Source organism: Microcaecilia unicolor, chromosome 1 (genome assembly GCF_901765095.1).
Source record: "Microcaecilia unicolor chromosome 1, aMicUni1.1, whole genome shotgun sequence".
NCBI lineage: Eukaryota > Metazoa > Chordata > Amphibia > Gymnophiona > Siphonopidae > Microcaecilia > Microcaecilia unicolor.
Genome location: NC_044031.1, coordinates 558,723,185 through 558,750,611, shown reverse-complemented (window position 1 = coordinate 558,750,611; position 27,427 = coordinate 558,723,185). Strand labels below are relative to the sequence as shown.

Here is a 27,427-nt window from a genome sequence, read left to right as displayed (position 1 = left end):
CCTAGCGCATCATCAAATCACAAGTCAGGAACCTTGGAATACAGCTAGATTCAACACTTACTCTGATTCCCCAAATCAAAGCAACCTTCAAGAGCTGCTTCTATTATTTGCAACAGCTATGCTGCCTCTCTTCTTACATCGAGAAGGTAAATCTTATCCCAGTTATGCATGCCATGGTAACATCAAGACTGGATTACTGCAATGCACTATACAATAGTATGACTACAAAGGGCCTGCACCAGCTCCAGTTGATTCAGAATGCAGCAGCAAGACTCATAGAAGGTTGCAAGTGATGTGACCACATAACACCATTTTTGAAAAAACTCCATTGGCTACCAGTACAATACAGGGCTAAATTTAAAACTCTATGTCTCATCTTCAAGGCCCTGAAAGGAAATGGCCCCATGTATCTGAAGAATAGGATGATCCTCCACACATCGCCAAGGACACTAAGGTCCTCCCAAGGACTTTCACTACCTACACCCTCTTCAAAAGACATTACATGATGTGATACCCGCAAGCGAGCCTTCTCCAGAGTAGGCCCCACACTCTGGAATGCATTGCCTGAAAGGCTCCACTTAACACAAGACTACCTCTACTTCAGGAAGCAGGTGAAAGCTTGGCTCTTCAACCAAGCCTTTAATGGAAGAAGTAACTAACTTGTTAGTCTCACTCACACCCACAAGGATTGACTCAGGCTGCACATACTGCAGCGGGACATGCTTATCCACTCCTACCCTAGCTGAGATAATATTTAATCATCTCTCTCACCTCATGTGCAACTTTCTTCAAATCAATCACCTTACTTTCTAATTATTCCTACTTTCTTACTCATCTATATGTTACAACTTTGCCTTACCCCTCACTACCAATTATAATGTTCTAGTACATATTGTGTTGTCATTGCAAGTAGTATACCATGCCATACTTTATATTGTTGTTTGAATATTTTTACTGCTCTAATTGCCTACTGCATGTTTGATCTATTCTTACTGTACACCGCCTTGAGTGAATTCCTTCAAAAAGGCGGTAAATAAATCCTAATAAATAAATAAATAATTTCTGGTGCTACAAAATTGTTTTATTTTTGTGGCATTGGAGTGTTCCCGGTGGTAATCAGGCAGTGCCGTGCGCTGCCCGGTTACCGCCAGGTTAACGTGGGAGCCGTTAGCGCTACCTCACTGGGTGGCGGTAAGGGTTCCTCCTAAAACGGCCATACGGATAGTGCTTTACTTGCTACCCACCATTTCCCGTAGGAAAGTGAGACTTCCCTTTTCCAACTACAGTAAAAGGGGACCTTGGTGCGCATGTAAAGGGAAAGGGAAATGGAACTTGATATACCGCCTTTCTGAGTTGTTTTTTTTTTTTTTTGCAACTACATTCAAAGCGGTTTGCACATATTCAGGTACTTATTTTGTACCAGGGGCAATGGAGGGTTAAGTGACTTGCCCAGAGTTACAAGGAGCTGCAGTGGGAATTGAACTCAGTTCCCCAGGATCAAAGTCCACTGCACTAACCACTAGGCTACTCCTAAAACATTTGCCGCAGCTTGTTAAAAGGGGGCCCTCAGTTTTCAATGTTATTCTATAATGGGCACTCAGCAGGACGTCAAACTCAGAAACAGAACGAAGCCTTGCGCCGGAAGAAGAGGGCCTCGGCTGGCGGGGGTTAGGGGGTCCCCACCAGCAAAGGTAGGTGACGGCGACGGCGGGTTGGCAGTGGGAGGGGGGTCAAGAGGGTCATCAGTAGGGGGGGTCCAGGGCCAAATCTACGGGGGCTCAGGCCCCCGTGGTCCCACGTAGCTATGCCACTGGTATTGAGTGCTGAATTTGGTGAATTTGGCCAGAAAGAATTGTGTCTACGGTAATTCCCGGTGCCCAATTTGAACCACTGCCACACCCGTGCAGCTCCCATGGCCGGGTTATGCACTATGGGATTCGGGAGCACATTGTCATAGAATTGTGCATAGCGAGATGTGCATGCCAATTAGCATCCAATTATTGACAGTTTTTAAACTGACTATAATGGCTATGAAAGCATTTTAACTGCATTAATCAGTTGTGTTCCTCTGTGTGGCTAACTCTCTGCATATTATTTCACAACTGGAGAACATCTGGCAGCACTGAGGATCAGTGCTCATGGGAGAAACTACCTAGTTCAGTGAAGGACAAGTACACATTTAGGGAGTCCTTTGCTAAGCCATGATAGTGTTTTTAGCTCGTGGTAGAAATCAGCTGGCAGTAAAGGCTGAGACACCCTTTTAACGCCAGCTGGTTTCTACCATGAGCTTAAAACGCTACTGTGGCTTAGTAAAAGACCCCAATAGATTGCCGCTATCACGGTTGAATGTAATCTTTACAAAGTTCGATGACGTTCAGAAATCTGGAACCATGATACAATCTTTAGCTGCTGAGCAGCAGTAATCTTCATATGTCTTTATGATGTAGTTTGTGCTCTGTATTTTCTAGATGCTGATCTTTCAATGCTGATATCTGATTGAGTGCATGTGACCGTCATTTATGACATGATCTGCTTTAATGAACCACTAGTTAATATGAGTTGTATTATGTAATCTAAATCTCAGTATATTTTAGAGCTGCCTACCCATTTCAATTTGGCATTTTTTTTAAACGTTCTCAGTTACTTTGTGCTTGTGCTGACCTTGTGGAAAGACCTGTCTAAAATTGTGCTCCTTGAAAAAGCTGTCATGTCTGTTATTGTTTCTGCCTGCATTACATAGAGCTTCTAAAGTTTTTTTATGGCTTATTTTTGATTAATTTAGAGTCTCTATGATTGTGCATTTGGATTATTAGCTTATATTTAATATTTAATCATTTTATTATGTTTTATTGAATTATTTATAGTTTATTTTTGTTATTTTATTGTGTTTGTATAACACGTTTGGCCCTTTAGGAGGGTAAAGTGTTTAATGTGTGATAGATTCTTAGTCAATGCTACTTCATTGCAATTTTGATAATCTTGCATTCATACTGAATAATATTGAAAGCATAGGGTGTGGGAGGGAGCTTTTCTGGTTCAGTAGAATAGGTTCCCTCAGGAGATAAAAAGTTGATCAATTATTTACAATTAAAACATAACTTTTTTAAGTAATAGGAGACAGAGTGTGGAGATTAAGGGATGGTTGGGAAGTTGATTAGTTCTTTTTTTATATATAAATTCTTTTAATTTTAATGTTTGTTTTTGTATTATTTATTTGGCATGCATTTGTAATTTCACCTTATGCATTACTATTGAAGCAAAAAGATGAAAAATAAATTTAAAACATTAAAAATTACTAGCATAACAAAACATGTAACCACTATCTGCAGCTGAGAGAAATCTGCCAGAGGTAAAATTCCAGCTCCATGTCTTTTGTTACGCCTGGACAGCAAGTAACAACCCCCCCCCCCCCCCCCCCCCCAAAAAAAAAGGGTTATATGCTGTTTCAATTTTATTCAATATTTCCTTTGCTTTTATGTTCATTTCTTTGAACTTTTATTTATTATAAAATGAAAGACAATATCGAATGACTCAGAAACAGAGCAGACAATCCTAAACACCACTCCTACCCTAGCTAAGATAACATTCAAGCACCTTTTTGACTTCATGTACAACTTTCTTAAATTAGTCCTTCTATCTTCTTACTCCTGTTACTCTATCTTACCTATCTATGTTCCATCTTTACTTACAACCTATACTGTGTATTAAAATGTTCTATTACATATTGTATTGACACAGTAAGTAGTATACTATCAGGCTTATTTTCGAAAGAGAAGGGCACCCATCTTTTGACACAAATCGGGAGATGGGCGTCCTTCTCCCAGGGTCACCCAAATCGGCATAATCAAAAGCCGATTTTTGGCATCCTCAACTGCTTTCTGTCGCAGGGACGACCAAAGTTCATGGGGATGTGTTGGCACCGTAGCGAAGGCGGGACTGGGGCGTGATTAAGAGATGGGCGTCCTTGACCGATAATGGAAAAAAGAAGGGCGTCCTTGACGAGCACTTGCTCGACTTTACTTGGTCCATTTTTTGTTATGACCAAGCCTCAAAAAGGTGCCCGAACTGACCAGATGACCACCGGAATCGGGGATGACCTCCCTTTACTCCTTCAGTGGTCATCAACCCCCTCCCACCCTAAAACAAAGTTTTAAATATTTTTTTGACAGCCTCTATGCCAACCTCAAATGTCATACCCAGCTCCATGACAGCAGTATGCAGGTCCCTGGAATGGTTTTAGTAGGTGCAGTGCACTTCAGGCAGGCGGACCCAGGCCCATTCCCGCCCTACCTGTTACACTTGTGGTGGCAAATGTGAGCCCTTCAAAACCCACCAGAAACCCACTGTACCCACATGTAGGTGCCCCCCTTCACCTGTAAGGGCTATGGTAGTGGTGTACAGTTGTGCGGAGTGGGTTTGGGGGTGTTGGGGGGCTCAGCACACAAGGTAAGGAAGCTATGCACCTGGAAGCAATTTCTGAAGTCCACTGCAGTGCCCCCTAGGGTGCCCGGTTGGTGTCCTGGCATGTGAGGGGGACCAGTGCACTATGAATGCTGGCTCCTCCCATGACCAAATGGCTTGGATTTGGTCGTTTCTGAGATGGGTGTCCTCGGTTTCCATTATCACCGAAAATCAGGGATGACCATCTGTAAGGTCGACCTAAATTTCGCGATTTGGGCATCCCCGACCGTATTATTGAAACGAAAGATGGACACCCATCTTGTTTCGATAATACGGGTTTCCCTGCCCCTTTGCCGGGACATCCTGCGAGGACATCCTCAGGAAAACTTGGGCGCCTCTTTCAATTATGCCCCTCTATGCCACACTATTTTGTTATTTGAATATTTTTACTGCTGTAGTTGTCTATTGCTTATGTTTGACTTATTTTTGCTGTATACCACCTTGAGTGAATTCTTTCAAAAAGGCAGCAAAACCCTATCTGTGGAAATTTCAAAGGAAAAATGAATTTCATTTCAAAATTTGCTGCAAAGTTCGGCCTTTGCGCAAGTGTGGACAGTTTGATCATTGATCCATTAATGTGCATAATCATTGCTCCATTAATGTGCATACATGTTCTTGCTGCCTTTATCTGTTTTCAAATCCAGTTTTTAAAATAGTGACAATAGAATGTCAAGTCTGTTGCCAAAAGGTATGCATGAGAATTGAAAAAAAAAATTAAAGTGATTCAATAGGAAGCTTTCACATTCCTGGAAAGAAATTGTAACACTTTATTGTCACAAGAAAATAAGAATAACTATACTGGGTCAGACCAATGGTCTATTTAGCCAAGTATCCTTCTTGCAACAGTGGCCAATCCAGGTTACAAATACTTGGCAGCAACCCAATTAGTAGTTACATTTCATGCTACCAGTTCTGAGGCAAGCAGCGGCTTCCCCCATGTCCATCTCAATGACAGACTATGGACTTTTCCTCCAGGAACTTGTGCAGACCTTTTTTAAACCCTGATACACTAACCATTTTTACCACATCCTCCAGCAACAAGTTCCAGTGTTTAACTATTCATAGAGTGAAAATTATTTCCTCCTATTTGTTTTAAAATTATTTCCATGTAATTTCAATGAGCGTCCCTTAGTCTTTGTACTTTTTGAAAGAGTGAAAAATTGATTCACTTTTACCCATTCTGCACCACTCAGGATTTTGTAGACCTCAATAAAACAGCCCGATATTCGATAGCACTTCCTCTTAACAGTACCTCCTAACTGTTATTCAGAGACACTATACAAACTGCCTTGAATTGGATTGAATTTTCTTACAGACTACCTTGGCACAATCCTCCATTGCTCCTGGTGCAAAAACTCATATTGGGAGCCCACTAGGAAGAGAGAAGTACTTGCCATATAATAAATGTAAACATTTCTATGTTTATTCATATACTATACTGCCTGGTACATCAGGAACATTATACATAAAATATTATAGGAGTAGAAAAGGATGCCAGTTAACGACAGGAAAGCCTAAAACAGATATACAAAAGATTGACAAGGGAAGTAAGCAGACCAGCGAAACATAGGACAGAAAGCCTAAATTGTAGTCCAAAGAATTTATTAGCAACAGCATAAAAAGGGGTAAAAACTGCATCCAACTTGGCCAAGTTTTGCTCAAAGAGGCTGCGTAAGGGGCCTTTATTATTCCACAAACCAGATGCGCACACAAATTTTAATGAGTGCCAATTAGCATCATTAAGTGGTCATTGGCACCCAATTATTGATGGTTGTGAGCTTGTCAGGGATCTATACACCAGATTGGTTACAAAACGGCTTGAACTCAGTCTGGTTAAAATATTTCTTTCCCTTTCTGGCTGTCATTTTAACCAGACTGGGTTCAAGCCATTTTTTAACCTATCTGCTACTAAAGGCCCCTGACACAGCCTCTTTGGGTGAAACGTGGCCAAGTTGGGTGCAGTTTTTACCCCTTTTGCTTCTGTTGTTGCTAATAAATTGTTAGGTCTACAGTTTGGGCTTCTTGAATTGTGTTTCACCGGTCTGCTCACCTTCCCTGCCAGTCTGGCCCTTGTAGACCACCTGCCTGTTTGCTTCCTGATACAAAAGATATAGACAGAATCACTAGAAACCTCTCACTTTGATTGTACCACAAGGCAGTTTATTAAATTCATGACCCTTTTGCTGCTCTATCTTTATCCAGATAGTTACTTGGTTAGTGGTCCTTAGAGGAGAATTCCATAAATAGCACTCAGAAATAGGTGCCAAAAAATTGATGCTAAGTACTATTCTATACAGGGTACACATCCTTTCTAGAACAGTGCATAGTGCAGATTCCCACGTCTAAGTCTGGGCACAAGACTTGCACCTGATGAAACCTACTGTAAATGCTGGCACCCAAGTTAGGCGTGCTTGCCCAGTATTCTATAACTACGTGCCTAACTTTTTAGAATGCCCCTGACATGCCCATGCACTCCCATGGCCACACCCACTTTCAGGATATGTGATATGGGAGTTAGGTGCCCTGCCTTATAGAATACCACACAGCCAGATGCACACACAAATTTTAATGAGTGCCAATTAGTGCCATTGGCACCTAATTATTGATGGTTAAGAGCTCATTAACCATTTAATTTGTGCCCACATCTCAGCAGCCTTCCCAAATGTAGGGCCCTGTATAGAATCTAGGGGTAACTGGGTAAATCCCCACACCGCCCCAGCACTGCCCAGCTAATGTCAAGACAGTCTGACTGGCTTTTCAGTGGCATTATCTAGGTCATTGTCACTGAAAAGCTAGGTTGACCTGATCAGTGAGACTAACCTAGGTAGAAGCCACTCCTATCTAGATAAGTCCCACTGAATATCACCACCTTAGTATTTAAAGCTGTAACAGAGGAGGTCAAAGTTGCATAAATGTATAAAAACTGAAGTATAATAAAACATTTTAGGCCTACTTGGTCCTGAACCTGAATATGCATTTTATTACTGTGTATGAATCTTAATTTCCCTATTCAAACATGTCAGTCGCTTTACTAACATTAGTCTTCTATAGAAGAAGGTGAGGAAACTAGACTGATCAATTTCAGGCCATAACAACAATGCAAACTAAGAGCTAAACGTGAAGAATGTTTGTCCATGATTTAGTCCCCACATACCACATTTACACACCTCCTAGAATCAATGGGGGAAATATATCTGTTTATGCAATCATTATTCATTGTGCTTCATCCATTTCAATCTCCTCCATGAAAGGACAGAATTCACATGATATTAGCACACTCCTTTCCCCTTTGGATATATCATGACATCCTCACCCCATGCTTTAGCCTCATGGTCTCAAAAAAAGGGAGTAGAGAAGGATAACTAATGTGACCCCCCCCCCCCCCCCTAAAAAATACCCATGCTTGAAGGGTAAGAGGAAGGATTTGCAGGGTGTTCACTAAAGAGACAGAACTGGTATTGACAGCCTGGTAAGGAAATCAGAGTAAAGCCCAGCCCTAGGGGGCAGGTCAAGGGAAATAATAAAATAGGTTGTTTGGAGAAAATTCTGGTCTTTGGTAGTCCATCCCTGTCGAGACCTGTAGCACCGAGGGCAATGTCTTGAGTACCAAAGCAGGAGAAGTTTGCAAGTGTGGTGTTTGTAAGCCTCTGCAGTAGTGCTCCTGACTTGGGAACAAAGTAGGAGTGCTTGAGGATAACCTCCTTAGATGAGAGAAGTGGGAGCAGGCTAAGCCTCATTTCTGGCAGGACTAGCATTGCATGAGTAAATGGACTTTGTTCCTGGATGGGACAGAGATACTGAAGAAATCATGGAAGAATGATCAAGGATTGAAGGGGACATGATGTACATGGTTACTCCACACCATCTATCCAACCACGATCAGAGGAGTGTATAAAGGGACAGAGTGACAATTAGAGAAACCGCAACAGTTGTGTGTGGAAACGTATATGAACTGAGTTTAATCAACAGGAGAATCACCCAAGTACTGTTTCTGGCTTTTGTAAATAGAACCGATTTGAGAAGATTTGAACTGAGAACCCTAAATGTCTTGATATCATTGACTATTCTGTTTTGTGCTATGCTGACCATCTGAAGGAGAAAAACACCCTGAATTTTACAGACCAAGTTTATGTTTACAAACTGTTTTCTAAGTTACTGTTAGCAAAGCAAGTTGAAGTTTTTTTGCAACTGAGACTGCTGAATATTCTTTTGGAGTGGAAGTGCCCAGAAAGAGAGTACCCTCAGCCTATCAGAGTAAGTCTGGTCACAGCCCACACCCAGCTGATATGAATCTGCCAGTGGAGCTGTGTGTGTGTGTGTTGACAGAGAGAAAATTGTAAAATTTGTTTAGTGTTGCCTACCCGGAAAGGTGAAGAGAGGTTGGTATGGTTGGTATCTTTTCCTGTAAGTAGATTGAAGAAAAATAGGGTTTCCTGGAATTACTGTAGCTAGATCTTTGATAGGATGTGGAACTATCTGAATATGGAGTACTGAGCTATTTAATGGTGGGATAATTATCCTTAATTTGCAAGACCATATCCTGTATTTTGTCTCCAAATAGATTGCCACCTTGATAAGGTGTGTCCACAAGACCATCTTGAAGGCCTTCATGTAATCTGAATGCTCTGAGCCAACCAACCCTTCTGGCTGCAATAGAAACAACTGCAACATGGGAAATAGTGTTATAAATGCATGGATGTTACATATTAAAAGGATTCTTCAATTTTATTGAGAAAAGTAAGCAATGACTCAGAAGAATTTGAGGAAAGTGAGTCCAATGCCTGATAGATCTGAGAATGTTGATAATGGAGGATCAAAAGCTGATGTGCTGCTATGCTGGATGCCAATACAGCACCCGAGATGACTATCCATCAAACCGTATCCAAAGTTCTATGTTCTTTACCGGGCAGGTATTGAGTGGAGGATTTTGACAGTTTTGTTTTGGTTTTTTTAAAGTACCACTTGAAGAACCACAGAGTGATGTGGTACAGATGTTTATCAAAGATGGACACTGTTTGGACCTTATATTTAACATTAAGCTTTTGGATATAGGTTGAGTTGAATATAGATCCTTCCAAATTTTGGACTGCAAACCATGCAAGATGGTATGAATGGAGACAGTTATTGGACCCTTGGGGGTCTCTATAGCTTTTAGAATTGCATTAAAATGTTTTTTTGTCTATACTGGTAGCCTCAACTTCAAAACACAAAACGTTTAGTATTTTCTGGATAAATCTGGAATAGTTAATATCTTCTAAGTATACATCCTGCTTTGCTGAATCTTTATCTGAAGATGATACCTTATTGGTGGAAGAAACTGAGTCAGTGCTAGTAATTGAAGCTGGCTGTTCAGATTCTTCACTGGAAGAAAAAGCTTGTGAATCCTGAGGAGAAAATTCTTTACATGCTGATGGAATATGAGCTATGAAGAATCAAATAAGGTGCTGGGGATGTACTGTTGCACTGAGGAAAAAAGGAGACTGGAGCATGCTGAAATTGAGCAAAGTCAGCAGGAAGCTATGGAGCCAATGGTGCTTTTGAGGGCTGCTGCAGAATTTTTTGAAAAAGATGAACTAGCAGAATAGCCACATCCTGAGTGGACTGGGAAACAGTCAATGGAAACCAAGTTGGAGTCATAGGTAAAGCACTGATGTGAGAAGTGACTGGAGCAGTGGCGTAGCCACAGGTGGGCCTAGGTGGGCCGGGGCCCATCCACTTAGGGTTCAGGCCCACCCAACAGTAGCACACATTTACTGGTAGCTGGTGGGATCCCAAGTGCGGCCAGCTGAAGACTTCCTCCTGATGGTAATGAAAATGCTTCTCTCCATCATACCAGCACCTGCGTATGTTCAGTTTTCAGAGCATGCCTGCTGAAGACTGCCAAGGTGGAAAGAAGCATTTTAACACCAGCTGAGATATTTTTTGGGTGGTGGTTGGGTGGGGGGGGGGGGGGGGGGAGAACAATTGGTGCCCACCCAGTTCTTCCTTAGGCCCACCCAAAATCTGTTGTCTGGCTACACCCCTGGACTGGAGAAGATATTGAAATCAACTTATGTGATAAGAATGGTTGACAAGTCTCTGTTTTGGTGTTTTTCTTTTTCTTTTTCTTTTTTTTTTTCTTTGTAGTGTGCTGTGATACTAATGTTTTCTGCATTGCTGCCAAAGATGAAGGAGAATTATGAGAGATTTTTGTCTCCTCTTGAATGAAGAAGTACTTGTTCTGTCACTTGAAGCATGAGAAGAGGCTCTGTGCTTGGTATACTGAAATGAGTGTGCCAGCAGTGAGGGAGAAAGTTTGAGAGGCTTACTATGCAGTTCTTTTGCTAAAGGCTTTGCATTCCATTTTACCAATTTAGCTATGTGCTCTGCTGAAACAGGGGTCATCAACTGCACAGAGGGTTCTGTTGCAGTTGGTGAACCTAAGAACTTGTCTCTATCGTTTTTGAAACCTTTGGTACTGACAAGTCAGCAGTGCATTGAATATTTGTAAGCATGCTGATACCTATGTAAGGTCCTTTTAGTTAGGACAGTGTGCTCCAACATCATTTTGGAAAGCTTTTAGGTGATTTTCCTAAAGTTGCCTGTTTTTTGAATGCTGAGAGAGGGCAAAGATCCACAGAAAAAAAAATGAACTGAAGAGAATACTGACATCATCAGAGTGGGAAGGACACCCTACACCTCAATGGTTCAAAATATTATAAAGCTAGAGAGGATGGCTCTGGTCAGGCATCCTAGGAAGAGACTCAAGTTTGTCTGCGTTATCCTGTATCTATGGAGAATTCCCTTAATCCCTCCAGTAAAATGATAGCCCAAACAAGCACTTTCTTAAAAAAAAACAGACATGTGAAAGATCTGTGATAAATCCCAATGTACAGTAACAGGACATACATATGATTTCCATTTCTGAAATGGGAACACATGTATAGATTTTTGCTCTTTCCAAGCCCCACCCATGCTATGCTCACTTCGAATCTATATGTACTGCAGTTATGTTATTTATTTATTTATATGTGTGTGTGTGTGTGTGTGTGTGTGTGTGTGTGTGTGTGTGTGTGTGTGTGTGTGTGTGTAAATGCCAGTATTTATTCATGTAAATCATGAACAGAGCTTCTAAAATAATGGTCTAAAAATGACAGCAGAATAGTGACCACTTAGTGAAAATTAATTGTACAAAGGAATCCATTAAGGGTGGATCATAATTCAACATGCAATTTTTTTTTCATGAGCATAAAAATCCTAGAGCTGGGGTTTGGTTATTTATATATATATATATATATATATAGCACAGAATTCATTGGCACACCTTAAAAAGTGCAAAGCTAAATCAATTTAGCATGCATTAACCTATGAATTAATGTAAGTAATATGTATACAGTACAAAGCAGTAATGTGCATTACAATGTTTTGGTTAAACTGAATATGTGAAATGAACCAAGGAAAATAAAACACCTAATAATCAAGAAAATTTCCAAAACAGTGATATATGAATTAAAATCATTTTCCAGCAATTTTGCCTCAGCTTCACCCAGGATTCCAATGGGTAGACTGCTTGTATTGTATACAACTTAAATTTGCAGGTGTATGTTCACGTGTTAATACACATTAATGTGCATTAATATACAGTAGTGCAAGTTGCATGCTTAATTGGTAAACAGGTCTCATTATTAACAGTAATGGGAATTACATTAAACAACATGATGCTTATTTTGAAGCATATGGACATCTCAAAATGCCCAAATGGATGTCCATCAGTGTTCCCTCTAAGGTGAGCACATGAGCAAAGGCTCAGACAAATCGGAAGCATCACTCACTTTGGGTCAATGTTCGCTCACTGTCTTGTTCCTTTCTGTTTTCCCCTCCATTGATGCCACGATGCACCCCTTAAGCCACGATGTTCCTCGTGGAAGCAGTGCATTCTGTGCTACTGCAGCTCTGCATTTCATACTGTGCAATACCAAGTCCCACATACACAACCCCACTGTGTTCACTTAAAAAATATATCACTAGCCTATGGCCTGCACTCATGTCCTGCTGGCCCATCATCCCTGCTGCCTCTGGCGGTTTCTCTGTGCCTCTCCACAAATCACAACGGCGCTTTCTTTCAGTTACCCATATATGCCTGCTGCTACACTTGACTCCACCACAGTACTGCCACATGCCACCTTCAGTGGGTTTATCATCCTGCCGAGGCCTCCTCAAGCCCAAATTATCTTGCAGTGGCCCCCATCAACTCATAGCCTCCTGTGGCTTTCCTTCACCTTTGCACTCCAAGGGCTCCATCAAGAGTGAAAGCACATTCTGCGCGTGCTCCTGCCACACTCAAGCTGCCTCTGTCTCCCAATGTGCATGCACAACTTTCTGCACAGGCCCCAAATTGTTCCCGGCACACGGCACGGACGAGTGCCACGGCTGGACATCAGGTCACTCACACTGCGCTCCACTTCAGTGGACTGAGACCCCACCAGACCTGCCTTGAGCACCTCCAGATTCAGCAGGACCTGTGTCCCTGCTCTGCTGCTACACCAACCTCCTGGCAGCCTTCCAGCCACCTGCAGCCAGCACCAGCACCTCAGCAAAGTATCCCCGGAGTAAGTTTAAATCTATTTTTTTTTTTACCCTAATAACACCTCTACAGTCTTAAACCCACATCGAAAGACACATGGTCTGCATATATTGTAAAATGCCTGACCTCTAATTTAGGCCCTGTCATTTTAATTCTTCTTTCCACTAGTCCCACACTAGGCCTTAACTCCCTATCTGGAAACACTCCATGATTACACCATTCTTCAAGAAACCTAAACTTTATATCTCTGACCCCAGTAGTTTCCCTCTCATTTCAAACCTAGCTTTCTTCTCTAAACTCCTTGAGAAATCTTTATTTATTTATTTGGCTTTTGCCCACACCTTTTTCAGTAGTAACTAAAGGTGAGTTACATTCAGGTACACTGGGTATTTCTCTGACCCTAGAGGGCTCACAATCCAGCTCTCCTCCTTTATTAGAGAAATCTATTGTCTTACACCCATGGCAGGCTGTGTTTCACACTGGTCATTGCGATAAATGAGGTCAGCTGGCTATTCAGTTATTTTGCAGTAAATGCTGTGATCAGGAACTATGATGTATTAGTGGGATACTGCAGAAAAAGCTGTAGAAGAATAAAATGATCCTATGCACAAATTCTGCTAGAATAAATTACAAAATTAGCTCCTTAGATAGCTCGGGGGAACCCCCCCTCCCGCTCCTTTTCAGCTTAGGCTATGTTTGGCGCTCACTCGAAAAAGAATTTGCATGTAGCAGGTCGCTACTCAGAGGGAACACTGACATCTATGTGCTTGAAATGTCCAAATCCTGATTTTGAAAAGGCAGAAAAGAAACATCCAACACTTCAGTGCATCCAAATAGCAAGGGTGTGTGTTGTGAGTATGTTTTGGCAGGTCTAGGGAGGGCCTAAAATCAGGACATCGAACAGTGAATACCAAACCGGAAGAAACATCCAAGCCTAAAAGAAGGATGTCCTAAGTTAGACCTGTTTCAGTCATGTCCAGAGTAAAAAAAAAGGTGCTGTGATTGACCAGCTGACCACTGGAGGGATTAAGTCATGTACAGTAGATATTTCTCTGTTTCTGGAGAGCTCACAATTCAAGATAAGAGTTAAAGTGGGATTTGAAGCTGGGCCTTTTGGTTTAAGATCTACTGCACTAACTACTAGGCTACTCCTTTGCTCTGCAGGTATATCTGTGTGATCATTCTTCTAAGAATGGTGTCAGACAGTTGTCCTTGTCTCTGCTTTTTTGCCATTCATAACCACTCTCTCCGTGAAGAAATACTTCCTGACATTTTTCTTGAGTCTGCCCCCCCAAGAAAAATGTCAGGAAGTATTTCTTCACGGAGAGAGTGGTGGATGCTTGGAATGCCCTCCCGCGGGAGGTGGTGGAGATGAAAACGGTAAAGGAATTCAAACATGCATGGGATAAACATAAAGGAATCCTGTTCAGAAGGAATAGATCCTCAGGAGCTTAACCGAGATTGGAAAGCAGAGCCGGTAGTGGGAGGCGGGGCTGGAGGTTGGGAGGCGGGGATAGTGCGGGGCAGACTTATACGGTCTGTGCCAGAGCCAGTGGTGGGAGGCGGGATTGGAGGTTGGGAGGCAGGGATAGTGCTGGGTAGACTTATACGGTCTGTGCCAGAGCCGGTGGTTGGGAGGCGGGGCTGGTGGTTGGGAAGCGGGAATAGTGCTGGGCAGACTTATACGGTCTGTGCCCTGAAGGGCATAGGTACAAATCAAAGTAGGGTTTACACAAAAAGTAGCACACATGAGTTGTCTTGTTGGGCAGACTGGATGGACCGTGCAGGTCTTTTTCTGCCGTCATCTACTATGTTACTTTGTTAGGTGTTCCAATTTGTACAATGGCTGTTCATGCTGGATGTCCTCAGCACATGACATTCATCTCACGTATTTTCAAACAGGAAATCCTGATATATTTCCTGTTGGAAAATATGTGTGAGATGACGTCCATGTTGAACATTATTTATTTATTTATTTATTAGGATTTATTTACCGCTTTTTGAAGGAATTCACTCAAGGTGGTGTACAGTAAGAATAGAACAAACATGAGCAATAGGCAAGTACAGCAGTAAAAATATTCAAACAACAATACAAAGTATGCCATGGAGTGGCATAATCGAACGAAAACGTCTATCTCCATGGGCGTTTATCTCCGAGAACGGGTCCGTGAAGGGGCGGACCGAACCGTATTTTCGCAAAAAATAGACGTCCATGTTTTATTCGACAAATTTGTGAGCTGGGCGTTTTTGTTTTTCAGCGATAATGGAAAATGAAAGCGCCCAGCTCAAAAACGAATAAATCCAAGGCGTTTGTTCGTGGGAGGGGCCAGGATTCGTAGTGCCTGATTTCGAGTTAGAAAGTAAGGAGACTGATTTAAAGAAAGTTGCACACGAGGTCAGAGAGGTGGTTAAATATTATCTCAGATAGGGTAGGAGTGGATAAACATGTCCTGCTGCAGTATGTGCAGCCTGAGTCACTCCTTATGTGTGTGAGTGAGACTAACAATTGTGGGCTGGATGTCTTTATTTTGACTTGGACATCCTTTCAAAAATGCCCCTTCTTGTGTTATATCACAAGAACACACAGTAACACAATAAAACACATTATAAAAGGGCCCTTTTACCAAGCTGTGGGAAAAAGGGCCCTGCGCTAGCGGCGGGGGTAGTTTTTCCCACGTGCCAGGGCTGTTTTTTCTGCAGCCGGGAAAATTTTTAAAAAATGGCCACACGGTGAGAACTTGGATCTTTAATATGAAGTTAAGAACATAAGAATAGTCATACTGGGTCAGACCAATGGTCCATCTACCCAGTATCCTGCTTCCAGCAGAGGTCAATTTACAAATACCTGCCTGAATCCCAAATAGTAGCAAGATTCATGCTACTGGTCCCAGGGACAAGCAGTGGCTTTCCCCATGTCTATCTCTATAACAGACTATGAACCTTTCCTCCAGGAGCTTGTCCAAACCTTTTTTAACCCCAGATACACTAACCACTGATACTACATCCTTCGGCAGTATCCCCTAGGCTGCCCCACTGCTCTGTTGAAATGTCTAAGTGATCAGTCTAGTAAGATTGCTGCTCCCAGACATTCCAATGGCTTATTTTTGTGTGATTTTTACCTTGGACATTTTTTCTTTGAAAATGGCGCTTAAAGAAGGATGCACTAAGCACAAAAGTATCTAAAATAGGGTGATTTTTGAAGCAAAAAAATAGGCATGCTGCACCAGGGGTAAAACATATACAACTAACCAGGGACAGATAAGATTTTGCCCTGGTAGTAAAACTGAGCATCCAAGATGACTTTTCAGCAGTTTTCTTGATCACATGTGGCAGACCAACAGCTTCTTAAGTCTGTGCAGGAATCCAATTTGGCCTATTTGGCGCAGCGTGGCCACGTCGGGATTGTTTGAATAAAGACCTTTTGGACTTTACAGTGTCAACATTGTGTTCTATTCTGAAAACTTATCTGGATAACTTGGGACATAGAGAGGGGTCCTTTTACAAAGGTGCACTGAAAAATGGTTGTGGTAGTGTAGGTGCGAGTTTTGGGCACACTGTGATCCATTTTTTAGTGCGCCTGTAAAAAAGACCTTCTTTTTTTTTTTGCTGAAAATGGACATGTGGCAAAATCAAAATTCCCGCATGCCCTTACCGCCAGCCATTAACCTAGTGGTAAAGTATCTGGGTGGTGGTAATGACCTACACGCGTGTCCATTACAGGTGACCGAAAGTTAAAAAAATATTTTTTCGGACACGTGCCAAAAATGAAATTACCGCAAGAGCCAAGCAGTAGTTGGGAGATAACTCTATTTTGGCAGGTGTTGGGCGCACGTAGACTCTTACGTGGCTTAGTAAAAGGGCCCCAGAGGGCTCTCCTACATTATCCAGGTAAGTTATCCTGATACCATACTGAAAATTGCCACTACCCGGATAGCGGTGCTGACTATCCAGATTTTTTTTTTTTTTACCACAGCCAACATTTGAAAAATAAAGTACTGACCACTGCAGCTGACTATTGACCTGTAAGAATTTATTTTTTTCCTTTTCCACTGCTTTTTTTTTTTTTTTCCAACAGCAGAGGACTGGTCTTTCTCGTTTTCATCTAAAATCCACTTTAGTACAGAAGATTTATTTAGACTACCTCTTGTTTCATATAGGGCTCTGAAGTCTGTAGTAATTTTTGACACTTTGTTATAATGTTTCTGTGACCCCCCTCCCCCTTTTGGCTCAGCCTCATTTTCATACGGATACAAAGCATCAGGATGAAATGATGGTTCATTATAGTTGTACAGAGCTCTTATCTTCATCCGGCAAGAGTCATTTCCTTCCAAAGATTGAAATGCAAATGTGAAAATTAATGATAACTGCATTATCTGATAGCAGAGATAATACCGATTCACTGTCAGGGTAACACACAGTCTCTCTATGATTTTCTCTGCCTCTTCACAATATTCTTCTTGCTGCCTCAAACCATATCTTTGGTTCGCTATGTTTAAAGGACCTTTAAAAAGAAAAAGTAAAGCAAATGGTGGGTTTTTTTTACAGATATCTACCTTACTTTCCCAATCAGTGCTGCAGTATCCATGCCCTTCGTAGGACCAGCAGATATAAGGTTAAGCCGTTAGTACATACCTCTGTCTCAGAGTGAGTCCCTACCTCACCCCTCTTCTCTCCTACCACATGCTTTTCAATGCAGTAAAGTACGTCTGAAAAGAGCACTTCCCACAGCAACAAAAATCCTCATTAATACTGGATTTACTGACATGAACTTGTTGCCTCATACACTACATGTACTACAAGTATTCCATATTATCGGAGGAAAAGCCTCAACAGACTCTCCTACATTAGGTTCCCAGGCCATTAACTTCACGGAGTACCTGCAAAAAACAGTGCCGATGATGACAGCAAATACTCTGTGACAGGGGCGTAGCCAGACAACAGATTTTGGGTGGGCCTAGGCAAGAATTGGGTGGGTACCAAGTGGTCTCCCTCCCCCCCCAAAAAAAATAAATCTCAGCTGATGGGAAAATGCTTCTTTCCTTCTTGGCAGCAGGAATGCACTGAAAACTGAGCGTGCGCAGGTGCCGGTGTTGTGGAGAGTAGCGTTTTTGTTACCATCAGGGGGAAATCTTCAGCTGGCGGAGCTTGGGATTCCCACCAGTTACCACTAAACATGTGCTACTGTTGGGTGGGCCCGAGCTATAAATGGATGGGCCCTGACCCACCCAAGCCCACCTGTGGCTACGCCACTGCTCTGTGAAGTTAATGGCCTGTGAACCTAATGTAGAAGAGTCTGTTGAGGCTTTTCCTCCGGTAATATGGAATACTTGTAGAATGTGTAGTGTATGAGGCTACAATTTCATTTCAATAAATCCAGTATTAGTGGGGATTTTTGTTGCTGTGGGAATTTTTCTATTATCCTCTATAGCTGCTGTACTTGATTATTTGAAAAAAAGCACTTGTCATGTGAAGGAGAGTAAGTATTGTACCCTTGGAAGGCCTTCGGCAGCTTGTGCTGTTGTTGCTGGAGAAGCAGAAGAGGTTTGCTTCAGCTGTTTTCCTGTTTTGGGCCATGGCAGGAAGAGTTTTGTAAGAGGAGGGCTTTTTCCATAGGTCTGCATGGAGTTTGATAATTGTTATGACACCATATAGTTACACTCAGCAAAAGAAAAGAACGACCGCTGAAATTCATTTCAATGCTAGATCACCATGGACATTGGAGCCGACTCTGTGGGTGCTGTGGGTGCTTGAGCACCCCCAATATTGAGAAAATTCCTTGTATGTGTCCAGGGAGGGGTTATTTCCATTGGGCTTAGCACCCCCAATAATTTTGAAAAGTTGGCTCCTATGACTATGGACATCCATATCCATAGAGACACTCCTGAAATAAGTTCCACTAGAGCACAATAATGTCCGGGGAAGATACTAAACCTGTCATGGGAGCTGGTAAAAATTGGAGCACTTAAAAAAATAAACTGAAAGAATCATCCTGGCAGTCCAAGAACAAGCATCGCAAACAAATGCTATGAAAGCTAAGACTGAAGACATGTCAAATGACAGCGAATGCCAATTATGTAAAGCCAAAGATGAAAACTGTAGACCATCTAATCAGTGCCTGCAGCAAAGTAGCCCAAACGGATTATTAGCAACTTCATGACTGCCACTGGAACCTTTGCAAACAACTATTGTGGTTATACAATTAATAAAGTTACAGAAAATGAGCCGATTAAGATCTTATGGGACTTTAAAATACAAACTGACAAACGCTTGGAAAACAACACTCCTGATCTCTTGGTCATAGGAAAAAAATGTGAGCTTTATAGATGTGGCAATACGCTGATAGTGCAAATGATGAAAACCAGCTGGGAAATATATTGTGATTTGCAAATTGAAATAGCAAGACTTTGAAGGAAAAAGCAATGGTAATACTAATTGAGATTAGGGATGGACAGCTGGCAAATTTTCTTTTTGTGTTGTTTCCCCCATGTCATTTACAGGAATGTTCATTTTGTTCAGTGCTCCTTTGTTTTGTCATCATGGGAGCTGACACAAAATGAAAAGGTTCAGGGCTCCCTCCCTGTGTCCTCCCCCAAGAGTAGACAAATCTCCCCACTCCCCAACCCTTCCTACAGTGCCCCCCCCCCCCCATAGACCCCTGGGCCTACCTGAATATACCAGGCTGTCTAGCAGTGTCAGTTAGGGAAGAAGTGATGCCCATTCATTCGTGCAACATCCAATTATGGTGGCTGCAACCTTTCCCCGTGCTGCAGCAACCCATAGTGGCACCATAAGACTATGGTAACAGGTTGTTGTTGCCATGGCCAGGAGCGGATGGGCATCACTCTTGCCCTCACGCACCCCACTAGACTATCAGGTTATATTCAAGTACGCATGGGGGATATGAGGAGGCTGCAGAGAAGGGGGATTGTTTACTTGAGGGAGGGATAACAATTCAGTGCTAACCCCTGGATTCTATACATTGGGCCCAGTGTTCCATGCTGAAATCCAAGCGTATTCTAGAACAACATGCATATCTTAATTGGCTTAACAAGCTAATCAGCGATGATAATAGCGCTAATTGGTAATAATCACACAACTCGCCAAGTGTATTCTGTAACACAGAGCGCCTAAATTCTAATGTGCATAGCCAAAAAGGGGGCCGTACTTTTGGGCGCTGGACTTACACCTGCTTAAGCCAAGTGTAAATGCTGGCGCCCAAGTTAGGTACGCTTAGGCCAAATTCTGTAATTGCAAGTGCAACTTTTTGGAACAGTGCTGTCACTCCCCCACCCCTTTTTCAGATATGTGCTAGAAAAGTTGGGTGCCGATCCTTATAGAATAGCGCACAGCCAGATGCTTGTGCAACTTCTAATCAAAGCCAATTAACTGCAATAATTGGTTGTCAACACCCAATTATTCCTATTTAAGACCTTGCTAATCAATCAAGTTCCACACACATCTTGGGCATGCACCCAAGTTTTGATGCAAATTTGGGCAAGATATATAGAATTCATGGGATACAGTATATACTTGGTTAGTAGGTGCCTACATTCCTTTATCAAAGATACACTTATCAGGCACTCTCTGGGCAGCTATATATAGACACATTGTTAAAGAATTGCCCCCATAGTGCTGGGATGGCCTGTAATACTTTTCAGCAGCAGTACATGTATAGTGCTGCTGAAGATTCACAGCTAGGACATAGTTTTAGCAGCTACCATTAAGGGGGGGGGGGGGGAGTTATCAACATGGGCTACTATTAAGATGGGTTATTTTACCACAAGTCATACTATTTTAGTACAGGATCCCATTTTATGCAATGTGACTCTGTGCTGAAATAGCACAACTTGTAGTAAAGTAACCTGACTTAATGGTAGCCCACATTGATTCCCCTCCCCCCCCCCCCCCCCCCCCATGTATAAATGCTTATTGGTCTGATTATACTTAAAAATGAGAATAGTAGATGTTCTTTGACAAAAGGAATTTCAGGATTATATTCCATTCACCTGTTTTATTTCAGGATCTACTGTGCAATATATTGTAAAATTTCTGGGCATCAACCAGAAACATCTTTTAATATTTCACATTTAATATTATACGAATTATTGTTTGTATTCACATGCAGTTCTTGCACATTCTACTTTAGAAATCACTCTGCCTATGATATGGTAAACCAACAATTTTGTATATTAAAATTTCAACGCACTCCCCCTGTGTTATGTGGGGCATGAGGTCAATTGAATATCTTGGAGCATATTATCCTTTTTTATATTTGTGAACCACAACTTCCAAAAGATATTGCATTTAAACTTAAAATAATTGAGTTTGGAAGATATCAACATGGGAGGCTTCTCATAAGTTAGGTTATTTTACCACAAGTTGGGTTATTTTCGAGACCCTGCTATAAAATAACCTGGCATATGGTAAAATAATCTGATTTTTAACAGTAGTCTACGTTGCTAACATCCTCCCTTAGAGTGATATTTTAAAAAGGTTGTACAAATCAGAACTTTGTTCAAGACCGGTCAAAGGCAAGATGCCACTTGAGGTGGAGCTAGGATGCCGCCCCTCCCCTGGACGAGATGTTGCCCCCCCCCCCCACCCCCGGGCGGAGATGCTGCCCCTTCCTACCTGTCGCTGGCACCTGGCATCTCCCCTTTGTGGTGTTACCCAGCAGCGGCAGCGAATCCCATATGCTGCCCTGTCGCTGGCATCCGCCTCTTCTCTTTACTGCGGCTGCCTGAGCCTCTGATGAAACAGGAAGTTACATCAGAGAGGTGATCGCAGTAAAGGGAAGAGGTGGGTGCCGGCAGCAGGGAAGCTTATGGGAATTGCTGCCGGGTAACGCTGGGGGAGATGCTGCTGCTGCCAGGTAATGCTGGGGAGATGCCACTCCTGGAGAGTGCCGCCTGAGACCCTCGCTTCAGGTGGCCTAATGGTTGAGCCGCCGCTGACTTAGGCCCGAATTCAAATGGTGCCCACATTTGGGTGCCAGAAAAAATTGGTGTGGATCACTAGTGCAGGGGTAGGCAACTCCGGTCCTCGAGAGCCGCAAGTAGGTCAGGTTTTCAGGATATCCACAATGAATATGCAGGAGATAGATTTGCATACCATGGAGGCAGTGCTTACAGATCTATCTCCTGCATATTCATTGTGGATATCCTGAAAACCTGACCTGCCTGCGGCTCTCGAGGACCGGAGTTGCCTACCCCTGCACTAGTGGATAAAGAGCTCTCCAAGTTGAGGCTCTTTACAGAATAGTGCTTAGAGCCCATTCCTGTGCCCAAATTTGGGTGCCAGTATTTACGCCAGTTGAAACATCACATAAATGCTAGGGCCCAGGTCTTGGCATTTGGGTGTGGGAATGATGGTATTCTATAAGTCTGCATGCAAAGTTTTGGAATGCCCCTGGCTGTGCCCCCTTTTCAGTTGCACACAGGGTTATAGAATAGCACGCTGGAATATGTGTACACAAAATCTAATTAACACCAATTAAACTGTAATAGTTGGTTGTTAACATCAGTTTATTGCTAGTTAATGACTTGTTAGCTAATTAATTTGCACATGCATCTTCAATCCATGCACAAAATTGGGGAGGGGAGGGGAGGGGTTAATGATTTTTTTTATAGCATTTGTTAAGCTGATTGTCCCAATGAGACTGGAAGTCACTGTGATATCATGAAGAATGGTTAACACTGCTCTGCTAGCTGGTTAGTTTTTAATATTGTGCTTATTTAGACAATAACAACCAAGAAGTGTGTTGTATACAGTTCTTTGACTTCCAAATAGCTTACTTTGATAGCACCTACCAGATATCCCTACTTCACTATACAAAAAAACTTTCAGCTCCTTTCAACCTGCTAACAAGTACAGTATATCTGACTTATATGCTCCCGGCTTGCTAGAACTGAACAAATGGAACTGCGCTGATTCAGTAGAGAGCTACAATTTTCTGATGCCCCTTGCTCTTTATCATATTGCTGATCACCATGTTATTCTGGATCCCTATGGAACCCAAGGATTTATAAATGTAAAATTACATAATAAAATTAAAACTGTAAATGCATAATCAGTGAAAGTTTTGGAGCCCACATGTTAAAGAGAACATTGAATTGTTCTACCTGGTCCATCCCAGCCATCAGCATCTCCCAAGGGCTTCAGAGTTTTTTCTGAGTGAGCATCTCCATCCGACTCTGCTGCCTCTTGGTTACCCTCTTCATCACCTGGGAAAAACCCAAAGAAATAATATATGGTTAAACGGATGTTCATAATAGCATACTGACTCGGAAATCTATATCCAAAGGTTTCATTTCAGCTGTACCTTGCCTTGAGCATTTTTGTAAAGATATGTAATTAAATAAACACTTGAATAACTAGTCTTACAGCAGGGCTTTCCAAAATTGTCCTGGGGCCCCACAGTCAATGAGATTTTCAGGATATCCCCAAAGAATATGCATTAGATCAATTTGCATGCACTGGGTGCCAATGTGGCTGTGTCTCTGACTGGCTCTGGGGCCCCCAGAACACATTTGGGAAGTCCCACCCTAGGGAAATCACCAGTAGGTGTTTATCTTTGGTAAGGGGTGGGGGAGGGTAAAGTGTCATGGATTTGATATGCTGCCTTTCTGTGGGTACAACCAAAGTGGTTTACATATAATATATGTAGGTACTTTTTCTGTCCCTATTGGGCTCACATTCTAAGTTCGTACCTGGGCAATGGAGGGTTAAGTGACTTGCACATGGTCACAAGGAGTTGCAGTGGGAATTGAATCCAGTTCCCCAGGTTCTCAGCCCACTGCACTAACCATAAAGCTACTCCTTCACTTCAAACAAAAATGTTATCAGAGTAAGGGTATGCAAACGTCACATGAATATTAATGGTAGATTATCAAAAAATAGGACCTGTTGTGGGTTTCCTTTTATTAGACTCTGTAAACACTACTGTTCAAGAGCAAGAAAAGCCAATTTGCACTGAAGATTGGGATACCATGACTAGGGTGCATCAGAGTAAGAGATTGAGAAAATGCAGAAGTATTTTGAATTGCACAAAGATAGAGAGAATGTAATTAGAAAGACATATTGGGAATCTAGATCTGCAAGTTGGAAGGTAAGATCAGCACTTTAGAGGATCTGTGCATACAGCCAAGGTGTCATTGCGGGCCTGTCAAAAATTCTATTACATAAGAACATAAGCGTTGCCATACTGGAACAGACTGAATGTCCATCATGCTGAGCATCTTGTTTCCAACAGTGGCTAATCCAGGTCATAAGTACCTGGTAAGATCTCAAAAGAGTAAAACAGATTTTATGCTGCACATCCTATAAATAAGCAGTAGATTTGCCCAAGAGAATCTTAATAATGGTTTATGAAATTAGCCAAATCTTTTTTAAACCCTGTTCAGCTAACTGCTTTTACCACATTCTCGGGCAATGAATTCCAGAGTTTACATTGAGTGAAGAAATATTTTCTCCAGTTTGTTTTAAATTTACTACTTAGTATCTTCTTTGCATGCCCCCTAGTCCTAGTATTTTTTGAAAGGGTAAACAAGTTATTCATGTCACGATTGTGACTATTTTCTTGGTTTGTGCTCCTCTCGCCCATCTGGTGGCCAGAACCGGTGGCTGCCATAGACTTTCCAGACTCTCTTTTCGGTCTGGTCCAGAATTGGCAGCTAGCCTCACCCTTAGCTGCCTTGAGATTGCTGCAGTCAGCCTCAGCTGCTGATGGGCTTATTAGCCACCTGGAAACTTTCTGCTTGGCCTTTGCAACACCAAAGGTCCAGGTTGGTATTTGTGCTCAGTGCACTTCTGCCTTGTCTTGCTTAGCCTTGTTTCTTAGTTAGTGTCCCTAGTCTGTATTCCTTGCCTGTTTGAGTCTCCTGAATCCTGTCTTGAATCCAGTCCTGATTGCTCCTTCCCTGTCTGCTTTTGGCTTCCTTTCCCTTCTGGTTGTGAACATTGTGTTTGTTTGTTTCCTGCCTGCTTGAGACCCTGTACCTTGAACTCTGTTCTAGCCAAGCTTGTGTTTGTTTCCTGCCTGTTTGAGACCCTATATCCTGTACCCTGTCTACTCAAGTTTGTCTTCATCCACTCCGTCCAGCAAGTCCTGCCGGCTGCCTGCACCTAGGGGCTCAACCCCTAGGGAACGGCGGTCAAGCGCAGGTGAAGTATTGTTCCAGTCATGCTAGTTCCTGTATCCTGCTTGAGAATCCTGTATCCTGTTCAGTCCTAGTTGGTGGGTTTCTGCCTGCTGCTGCTGCCGCTCCTCGTCAGCAGCCCAAGGGCTCATGATTCCAGACTTACCCTTGAGAACCTGACAATTCACATCTACCCGTTCCACTCCATTCAGTATTTTATAGACCTCTATCATATCTACTACTACTACTACTATTTAGCATTTCTATAGCGCTACAAGGCATACGCAGCGCTGTACAAACATATCTTCCCTCAAACGTCTCTTCTCCAAGCTGATGAGCTCTGGCTGCTTTAGGTTTTCCTTATAGGGAAGTGGTCCCATCCCTGTTACCATTTTTGTTGCCCTTCACTGTACCTTTTCTAATTCTGCGATATCTTTTTTGAGATACAGTGACCAAATTTTCATACAGTATTTCATACATGGGCATTATAACATTCTCCTTATTGCTTTCCATTCCTATCCTAATAATTCCTAATATTCTATTTGCTTTCTTAGCTGCTGCTCAATGAGCAGAGGGTTTCAATGTATCATCAACGATGACACCTAGATCCTTTTCGTGGGTGGTGACTCCCTGCATCACATAGCTATAATTTGGGTTATTATTTCCCACATGCATTACTTTGCACTTGTTCACATTAAACGCCAACTGCCACTGGGATGCCCAGTCTCGTAAGGTCCTCTTGAAATTTTTCACAATTCTCTTGAGATTTAATAACGTTGAATAACTTTGTGTCATCAGGAAGTTTAATTACCTCACTAGTTATTCCCATCTCTAAATCATTTATAAATATGCTAAAAAGCAATGGCCCAAGCACAGACCACTGAGGAACCCCACTAACTACCCTTCTCCATTGAGAATATTGACCATTTAATCCTAGTCTCTGTTTTCTATCTTTTAACCAGTTCTTAATCCACAATAGGACATTACCTCCTATCCCATAACTTTCTAAATATATCAGTAAATTGAAGGTTTATGTATAATACTATAAACCCATAATACCCCAAATGCAAGGAAAGGTTAATACCAATAATTCATGTCATAATCTGCTAGCAACAAGGAACATTTTTAATGCTATAATTTTTGTTTCCCTCTCCTTGCCTAAAGGTGAATCTTTCACAATTAGAGTGGCTCGTATATGGTGATCTATTTCTGTTAATAAAAATTCCATAACTCGCAGTTTCTATGGTCTCCACTATACCCTTGTTATGACAAGATACAAGAACACCAAAATTAGCATCCTATCAGAAAGCTATCCAGTATCAGATATTTCTATCTCGTCTCAATTTAGAATATTTACCAGAAATGCAGAGACAAACATCTTTTAGGCTGAATGTTATAGATCATGCCTTTTGTGAGTACGTTCCCAATTTGGAAAAGTATAGAAATATTATATTAGTGTTGCATTTGAAAACAAATGTGTACAACTGTATATTGCAAACAGACTGAGCTATTTAGCCACATTGCAGAAAGTTTCATTGATGGCACACACAGCTATATTCCTTTTCCATTCATATCTGAAACAATCCCTTCTGGACATGGTAACTTACTAATCATTATAAAAGCAATTTTTTAGAAGCTGTTTTTTTGTTTGTACCAAAAGATCTCCCAAATAGTAAGAGATTAAATTTTAACAGGTTGTACTGCTGATCATGCTAGAACTGTTGGGAGAGGGGGGAAACGCTATTACTGAGGGTGTGAGGCTTGATCATGGCTTGACTATCGAATTTCGAGGAGGTTGCTATTTAACTCATCACTTTCATTTTCTAATGGTTGTATAAGCTTGGAGTCAAGAAGGTGTCTACTGGGTTTATTTTCGAAAGAGAAAAAAAATCTAAAAAGTGGCATAAAGCAGCATTTAGACATTTTTCTCACAAAAACGTACAAATCAGCATTTTTGAAACCTATTTTTCAGACGTTTTTCTATGCTGTTCATCTACAGTGCACCCAAATCTCAAGGGGGCATGTCAGGGGCATGTTAAGGGCGGGATTTGGGCATTCCTAAGACTTGGACATTTTTCAGCCATAATGGAACAAAACAAAACCGTCTAGGACTACAACTTGGTGTAAATGCTAACACCTAAGTTAGGCATGGACCAGGTGTATTCCATAATAACATGCATACATTTTAAGAACTGCCCATGACCCGCCCATTCCTCGCTCATGACCACACCCTCTTTCAGCTATTCAACTTAGAATTTATGCATAT

The 27,427-nt window shown here is 42.0% G+C and overlaps 1 protein-coding gene across 2 annotated transcripts in view; it reads right to left on the bottom strand.

The window, feature by feature from the left end:
• Positions 1-27,427, bottom strand: part of ZFPM2 (zinc finger protein, FOG family member 2) — an 823,307-nt gene that overhangs the window by 584,059 nt on the left and 211,821 nt on the right. For both annotated transcript variants that reach the window (XM_030217969.1, XM_030217977.1), the window contains one exon: positions 23,146-23,247. In XM_030217969.1, coding sequence (XP_030073829.1) covers positions 23,146-23,247 — 102 coding nt within the window. The remainder of the gene's footprint in view (positions 1-23,145; positions 23,248-27,427) is intronic.